General features: G+C 38.0%; 1 protein-coding gene across 1 annotated transcript in view; it reads left to right on the plus strand.

The window, feature by feature from the left end:
• Positions 1-8,366, plus strand: part of LOC107703339 (uncharacterized) — a 34,637-nt gene that overhangs the window by 18,665 nt on the left and 7,606 nt on the right. Inside the window, exons 13-35 of the mRNA XM_016505928.1 lie at positions 869-938; positions 1,170-1,310; positions 1,393-1,595; positions 2,495-2,598; positions 2,795-2,913; positions 3,014-3,190; positions 3,573-3,604; positions 3,711-3,808; positions 3,917-3,939; positions 4,054-4,075; positions 4,156-4,183; positions 4,271-4,361; positions 4,472-4,612; positions 4,700-4,911; positions 5,004-5,143; positions 5,366-5,484; positions 5,564-5,719; positions 5,810-6,018; positions 6,121-6,206; positions 6,397-6,527; positions 6,609-6,734; positions 6,834-7,024; positions 7,113-7,204. Coding sequence (XP_016361414.1) covers positions 869-938; positions 1,170-1,310; positions 1,393-1,595; positions 2,495-2,598; positions 2,795-2,913; positions 3,014-3,190; positions 3,573-3,604; positions 3,711-3,808; positions 3,917-3,939; positions 4,054-4,075; positions 4,156-4,183; positions 4,271-4,361; positions 4,472-4,612; positions 4,700-4,911; positions 5,004-5,143; positions 5,366-5,484; positions 5,564-5,719; positions 5,810-6,018; positions 6,121-6,206; positions 6,397-6,527; positions 6,609-6,734; positions 6,834-7,024; positions 7,113-7,204 — 2,711 coding nt within the window. The remainder of the gene's footprint in view (positions 1-868; positions 939-1,169; positions 1,311-1,392; positions 1,596-2,494; positions 2,599-2,794; positions 2,914-3,013; positions 3,191-3,572; positions 3,605-3,710; positions 3,809-3,916; positions 3,940-4,053; positions 4,076-4,155; positions 4,184-4,270; positions 4,362-4,471; positions 4,613-4,699; positions 4,912-5,003; positions 5,144-5,365; positions 5,485-5,563; positions 5,720-5,809; positions 6,019-6,120; positions 6,207-6,396; positions 6,528-6,608; positions 6,735-6,833; positions 7,025-7,112; positions 7,205-8,366) is intronic.

The following is an 8,366-nucleotide window of genomic DNA, read 5'->3' on the forward strand; positions in this document are numbered from 1 at the left end:
ATTTTTTACCTCTAATACACCACTATGTCCAACTGCCTTTAGCGCGTGCACGGCATCCGGTGTGTGAGGTGTGTACGCACTCTGGTTTATGCAAGCGCCGGAAGTGATCTCTCGCGCGTATACGTCACTCATTGTTTACACAGTGCACAGTCATTGTAGGTACGTTAAAAATCATCATATGTGTTCTACTGAAGAAACAAAGTCACCTACATCTTGGATGCCCTGAGGGTAAGCAGATAAACATCAAATTTTTTTTGGGTGAACTATCCCTTTAAAGCTAATTTTGGCCCTCTAGTGGTTAAAAAATAAAACGGATTGTGTCTTGTTTTGGTGGTTTGAAGCAGTGTAGACATTTTTTTTTTACACCAGGCATTGGATAATTTTGCTCATTCGTTGTGACCAACTTTTAGAAGATTTTTTTTTTGCACTCTCTCATTAGTATTTTTTATCAATAAAAACTAGCTTTAATTATATTTTTCTATACCAATTTCTCATATTTTTTGTTTATTTGTTTTAATCATAACCCCCACTAAATTGTGTTACCTTTATGCTTAAAACGAGAGAAAAAAATCTACAGAATAGAAAATCATCCTCCTGTTTATTTGCGTGAGAAAAATCAACTACATTCTACTTACAATTTCCCCCATTTTTTCTCAAGTAAATGTATTTTACTCTGAGGATTATTATTACATGTTTGAAAAAACATTTACTAATAAACAAGACCAATTACTGATTAAGGCAGTGTTTGCAGTGTATGTTTAGGACTGACATTGCGATAACTGGACATATGAACTACAATTAGAAACATGTACCTCAAGGCATATCTGATGTGTTTTAACTAATGCTGTGCTCTTTATACTTTGTTCAGTGCTGCAGAACCACAAATCACAGAACCTGTCAACAACTGTAAAGTCACCAGCAATAACAGTTCCTGTCATGTGAGTCTGTCTTTCACAAACCAATCTGGCACGTAATTAACCACACCCTGATCAAGTCCAGCAAGTCTTCTGGCATGTCACACATCTAAAGAATGTGAAAAATAAAACTACAATGTGGTTTTGTTCTCTTGTGCAAAAACTGGAACGTCTAACACAAGATATAAATGTCTCAAACTGATTTACAGCCAGATAGCAGTTTCCTAAACTAAATAGTAATATCTTCTGGTGCAGACATCACAGATTGAAGAGAATCTGGCGAAAACCATTAATTGTGTTGCCCAATCAAATCTGAGCTTCACTGAGGAAAACCTGAAACTTCTGATTACTGAACTCTCCAGATCACTGCAGACACTGATGGAGCAGTCTAGAGTGGTAATAATACAAAAGAAAAATATATATATTTCTGTGCTACATTCAAAGGACTGCCTTTTTTGACGATGCATTTTTTTTTCAGGTGACCAACTCATCTCAAAGCAACCTCAGAGCCTTGTTTGCAGAACTGCCAGCAGAAAGCTTCACATCTGGAAATCTCGATGATGCTGAGTTCATGAGATTCTGGTTCCAAATCAAGATGAAGCCCCTGCTACCTCAAATCCCACGTGAATTCCTGTCTTGCATCAACACACGTGGCTTCAGCTGTCAGGCCTACAGGGCACTGTACGTTCATCATGTTCCCTTCAACTGATATATGATAGCTGTTCATTATCTTAGTATCACAAACCCAAAGGTTTGCACCTGATAAATTAACACCCAAATCCTGGTTGAGATTGCTTTCCTGGTTGTGTGTAGCTAAAAGAATAACTATTAACAAAAAATAACTAAAAATAAATAAATCAATAAATAAATAGGCCTAAATAATAATAATAAGAAGAAGAAGAAGAAGAAGAAGAAGAAGAAATTATAATTATTAAAGGAAAATAGTTCACCACAAAATGAAAATTTGCTGAAATTTATTCACCCTCAGACCATCCAATATGTAAATCTGTTTGTTTCTTCATCGGAACAAATTTAGCATCACCAAAGGATCCTCTGCAGTGAATGGGTGCCGTCAGAATGAGAGTCCAAACAGCTGATAAAAACATCACAATAATCCACAAGTAATCCACATGACTCCAGTCCATCAATTCACATCTTGTAAGCAAAGAAATTGCGTGTTTGTAATAAACAAATCTGTCATTAAGACATGTTTAACTTCAAACCGTCGCCTTCAGCTTAAGTACAAGTCCTGTAACCCATTCACTAAAGAGGATCCATTGGTAAGCAAATAATGTAATGCTAAAATTCTCCAAATCTGTTCCGTTTAAGAAACAAACTCATCTACATCATGGAGGGTGAGTGAATTGTAAGCAAATTTTATTTTTTGGTGAACTATTCCTTTAAAGCAACTGTATGTAGTTTTGCGTATTTTGCTACTTTGGCGCCCTCTACAGTCAAGTGAGTTGACGTTCATTATTGAAAGTCGGGGTATCATCAAAATTATTTTGAAACGTATATTTCAGCTGCTTTCAGTCGACCTATTACAAACAAGGTAGTAATGCAATGTTTTATTGCTGCAGTTATGTGGAGATAAATAATAATTCTGGAATGATGGATAGTGCGACACAGAGATCTGTCCTCAATGACTTCATTCGTCCATTCCTGTCACGACGTCAAAACACAGGTAGTTGTTACTGATCATTTGGTTCAACATACGCAAAATGAAGCATTTATTGACGTATAAAATTTGTTTATGCTGTTTAAATGCTTAATCAATGTTTCTTGAACTTTATTTGACACATAATACTTTACAAGACTCTATTTAAATGACCTCCAGTGATGATCAGTAATGAACACAGTATTTCATTATTTTAATTCAGGTGCCGACTGCACATTGCCGTTTAATAACAGTGTGGACTTCATCCTGCAAAACTTCGGCAGTTTCTCTCCGTTGGCACAGCTTCAGGATTTCTCCAGTTTCAGCCGCAATTTTTCAGCTGTAATTCAGAAGTTGTTACTGTCATTGAATGTTAAAGACTGACTGAAGATATGCAAAAGCTTTGTGAATGCATGTGAATGAAGTTTCATGTCTTTTGCAGGTGGATGCTCTTCCTGTTCTCACGATTGTGCAGCTGGGTGAACTGGTGTTCAGTCCTCCTGCTAAACCAGAAGACAGAGGAAACATCCTCACAAAAGTCTTTGACTTCCTTCTTCAAGCCCCCAACAGAGACAAACTAAACAACTTCCTCCCCTCTCTCCAGACACAGGCCAGAAAGGTGTTTAATACAACTTTACACATAATCTGTGTAGAAATACATTTAACAACAACAGCCACAATAGTATTATTTCTATTAGTATTACTATTATTACAGTTTTTCTCAATTGCTTTGGCACATTTTTCGAAACAATCTTAACATTCTCTAAACTGTGAGTGCAAATGTCACAACTGTTTGCTGGAACTTTTCATTCGAGAATTGAGCCAAATCAATTGAGAAAAACTGTATTATCATCATCATTATTATTATTATTAATGTTTTGAAGGAATATTGTTTAAATCATTTAAAATAAATTACAAAATGATTATTGTTGTTATTTGTTTGGTCATCACCTTATCTTGATTTTGTACAACAATATCATGATCTCTCTTTTGTCCTGCAGGCAAACTTCAGTTGTGAAAACTACAAAGTCATGTAAGTCACTTTTCATAATCAAAACAAATATTGTGTGTGATGTGTTATATTGATGTGTTAGTGTAGAATAAGATCACATCGGTTGTGTTTTTTTTCTCTGAATCAGTTTTGACAGGATGGATCAGACATTATCATCAGTTGCTCCTAACCAGTCTGAAGCCCTGCTGACGATCAGAGACTCAGCGATGATGATTCCTCCTGATGGTGAGGCAGAACTGAGCAATAACTCTTTGCTCCTGAATACACGATCACATCAAAATAATTGAATGTGAAATTGAATTGAAATGTGAACTGTGATTTATTTCCCTCTAGAGTGCATCGAGAGAACGAGCCAAGTAAGTAATGATAAACAAAAAGTTCAAGTTCATGTTTAATAATAGATTATATGTCTGATTTTATGGTTCATCAAACAAAAAATTATAATACGATGTTTGTTCTCGCTCCTGCAGTGCACAACAACTCCTGTAAATGGTAAGTGACTGATCATGTTTGACTTGATTTGAGATGTCAGTGATGTTGCTAAAACTCAGTCTTTGTTTTGTCCTTTTCAGAGTCTGTCCTCTGTGCAAGTGTCAACAGGTGAGCTGTTCTGTCTGCACTCAAATGAGTTAAACACTGAGCTCACGATGGTCTGTAATAAATGCTTCATGTTCTTCTGGTTTGCAGCTCTGCTGTGGATCAGTTCTTGAACGGAGCGGCTCCAAACGCAACAGGACTTTGTAACTTCACTGTGTTGCAGTTCGCTTGTCTACCAACGGTAATGTTACACAGAGGAAGAACGCTTCGCTCTTTTAGTCACTGCCTCATTATTTTTTCTTTATGTGTGCCATTGTTTCAGTTTTGATAAAAGCTTTTTTGTGTCATCAGCTGTCACAGTTAAACTCTCAACAAGTGGCTGACCTGTTGGCTTGCAAACTGTCCAGCAATGTGACAAAAGACACCTGGAAGCTTTTCTTCACCAAAACCAGCACAAACCTTGATGATGCACTGCAAAAGTTTTCCAACAAGGTATGAAGCTTGATTTATTTTATTTATTGATATTTTATTTTTCGCCTTTTTAAAGTGATATATGCTGTGAAATATGTTTATTTTCAGACTCCCAGTGTCAGCAGTGTGTCTTTGTCCGATGTGCTGGATGTGATTGATGACATCCGGATCGGTCGCTTTAGTCCCCAGAGACTGAAAGATCCTGTCTTCATTCAGTCATGGTTCCAGGGGCGACTCAAACCCTTCTTACCATCAGTATCTCAAAGACTCCTGTCCTGCCTCAGCACTAAAAACTTCACCTGTGAAAGTTACCGCACTATGTAAGTTGGTCTGACTTACATGATATGAAGTGACAATATAATTTTGCAGGCACTAAAATAAAAAACGAAATACGGTGTTTGTTATCTTTCAGCACTACAACTTTTGTGAATGCATCTCTACGAGATGGACAAGACATTTGCAATCCACTGCAACCCAATGGCACTAAAACACAGGCTGATCTGATCTACACTGACTTCATGAAAGCCTTCCTCTCTCGCAATGACACTGATGGTTGGTTTAGAATATTTTTTATTCTCTTAACTGCTTTAAATTGAACTTAAAAGTATGAAAATGCTTACAGTATGAAGTCATCTGCACAAATGTTGTGTCTGGCCTCATTTGAAGATCAAGTACTTACTTTGTCTCCTGTTATGGATGAGGACAAACACCTGAAAGGTTTGCATTGAACTAACATAATGAATCGCTATGTAAATGTTCTTGTTGCTCTTCCAGATCCCGGGTGCCTTAAAGACACAGCCAACAGTGCGCAGTGGGTCAACAGAAACTTTGGGCCATTCGTTCAGTCAGCTCCCCTAAAGGACCTTGTGGCACTGAACAGAAACTTCAGAGCGGTGAGTGCTAAATGATGCAATTTATACAGAATTCCTTATGGCAAAAACACAGTGACAGTCGTTTTGTTTGTCGATTTAGGTGGATGCTCTACCTCTTCTGGGTCTAAGACAACTATTTGAGTTTTCTGTAACTCCTGGTGCACTAACTGATCCTCAAAGCGTCATCAATGTCATGCAGCATGTTAAGGATTGCCAGCTTCCTGCTTTCTTTGACCTCTTTTCCCCGAAAGTGCAGGTGCGAACAGAGCATTCATGCTAAAATAACTATCTAAAAGATCCAGAAACCATTGTTAATCCTCCAATGATATCAATTTCTCCTGTCCAGGAGATCCTGCCCACACAAGATGTAAAAGCAGCACTGATTAAACAGATATTTGACAGAGCCAGCCTGTCTAATCTAAGCATCACTAATCAGGAAGTTGTAGTCTGGATCCAGAAGAGACTAAATCCTCTGTTAGCCAACCTTTCAGAAAGCCTTGTGTCTCCGTTTTTCGCCATTCTCAACACAAGGGACTGCAATATCACTCAAACCGCGTAAGAACGATGGACTTTAAAGGCAATAAATGTACATTTGCTGTGTATTATGCAAATTTATATGAGTGTAGACATTATACATTGTTTATTTTCAATTTACAGTCTGGGGCTCTTAGATGTTGCTCGACCTTCATTAACGATAAACACCAAAAATGCAATCTACAATAACATTCTTCAATCCATCAAAGGTATTTCTTCATGTCACTGACATAAACATTCTTTTTAAATCCACCGCCCCTGTGTGTCTGTATAATAAAACAGTCAGATCGTAAAAAGAAATAAATATAATAAATCATTTTATAAATATCTGAAATTTATTCACATAACATCAACTAAGACACAAGGTTTGCTATAGTAAGATCTGTTTTGTTCTTGTAGGGCCACAGTCTCTGAGGTGCTACAGAAATAACAGCTTTGTCGCGTTCCTAAACGAAAGCCTGTACGGCTTTGGGCCACTTCCAAATGTGAACACCTTCCTCTCTCTGATACCAACCAATCGGAAATCTGAGGTACGCTGCATATCAACTCTACAGTTCTGATGCTCAGTGATCAATGTAGATGTAAACTGATGTTTGACTCGTGTATTCCAGCTTGTAAACTCTATAGCTCCTTCTGAGCTGGGAAGCTACTTGAGACAGCAGGAAGTGGTGAACAACGATTCACAAATCTGTGCCATCTTTAACAGCTTTACCAAAACCCCTGAGTTCTTGGAAACCGTGAGTTTTAAAATAAATAATACAATGTTCAAAGCACAATTATGTAGAGAAACGTAAATAGAATAATATTTACATTCACCATTTTTTTCTGTTTTACAGGAAGAGGTTCCAGATCATGTTAAAAGCGCTATCCTTCCCTGTGTCTGGCCTCTGGCGTTGACAAGTGACAATGAGACAGAGGTTGATTTGTGGTTTAACCGTAGACTGAAGCTCTACTTGAAGTTCCTGAACAAAGATCTAATAGGGTCAAAAGACACACTGAGCTCATCTTGCCAATCATACAAGAAAATGTGCGTGTAAATGGCTGTGGTGAAATTTGTTGGTTCGGAGGTATGAAGTCTTTTGTAACGTTTAAAGTGCTTTCTCTTTTTTTTCTAGGGTCAGTGTTTTAGGCAGCAATTTCACCTTTACTGGTTCTCAGATTACCAGTCAGGATGTGTACAACACCATCAAGACATATCTAAAAGCAGGTGAATTAGTCTTCTTTTTCTTCATAAGCATACTTGTTCTTTGCCTATGCAATAAATGACTTGAATTAAAGTAACTGATTGTAAATATGTTTGTACAAAATTCTAGTGCAACATCTAGTTCTGTTGTAGTTCCTGTTCACTGTTCTGATTCATACATATTACTCTGGTTTATTGTAGATAGATAGAGAGAGAGAGAGAGAGAGAGAGAGGGATGGATGGATGGACGGACGGACGGACAGACAGACAGACAGACAGATAGATAGATAGATGTAAAGAGAGAGAGAGAGAGAGAGAGAGAGGGATGGATGGATGGACGGACGGACGGACAGACGGATGGATGGATAGATAAATAGATAGATGTAGTGAGAGAGAGAGAGAGAAATAGATAGATTGATGGATGGACGGATGGATGGATGGATAGATAGATAGATAGATAGATAGATAGATAGATAGATAGATAGATGTAGAGAGAGAGAGAGACAGACAGACAGACAGATAGATAGATAGATAGATAGATAGATGTAAAGAGAGAGAAAGAGAGAGAGAGAGAGGGATGGATGGATGGACGGACGGACGGACGGACAGACGGATGGATGGATAGATAAATAGATAGATGTAGTGAGAGAGAGAGAGAGAAATAGATAGATTGATGGATGGACGGATGGATGGATGGATAGATAGATAGATAGATAGATGTAGAGAGAGAGAGAGAAATAGATAGATCGATGGACGGACGGACGGACGGACGGATAGATAGATAGATAGATAGATAGATGTAGAGAGAGAGAGAGAAATAGATAGATCGATGGACGGACGGACGGACGGACGGATAGATAGATAGATAGATAGATAGATGTAGAGAGAGAGAGAGAAATAGATAGATCGATGGACGGACGGACGGACGGACGGATAGATAGATAGATAGATAGATAGATGTAGAGAGAGAGAGAGAAATAGATAGATCGATGGACGGACGGACGGACGGACGGATAGATAGATAGATAGATAGATAGATGTAGAGAGAGAGAGAGAAATAGATAGATCGATGGACGGACGGATGGATAGATAGATGTAGAGAGAGAGAGAAGTAGATAGATCGACGGACCGACCGACCGAATAGATAGATAGATAGATAGATAGATAAATAGATAGATAGATAGAA

This window comes from Sinocyclocheilus anshuiensis, unplaced genomic scaffold (genome assembly GCF_001515605.1).
Source record: "Sinocyclocheilus anshuiensis isolate Anshui unplaced genomic scaffold, SAMN03320099.WGS_v1.1 scaffold58, whole genome shotgun sequence".
Lineage (NCBI taxonomy): Eukaryota > Metazoa > Chordata > Actinopteri > Cypriniformes > Cyprinidae > Sinocyclocheilus > Sinocyclocheilus anshuiensis.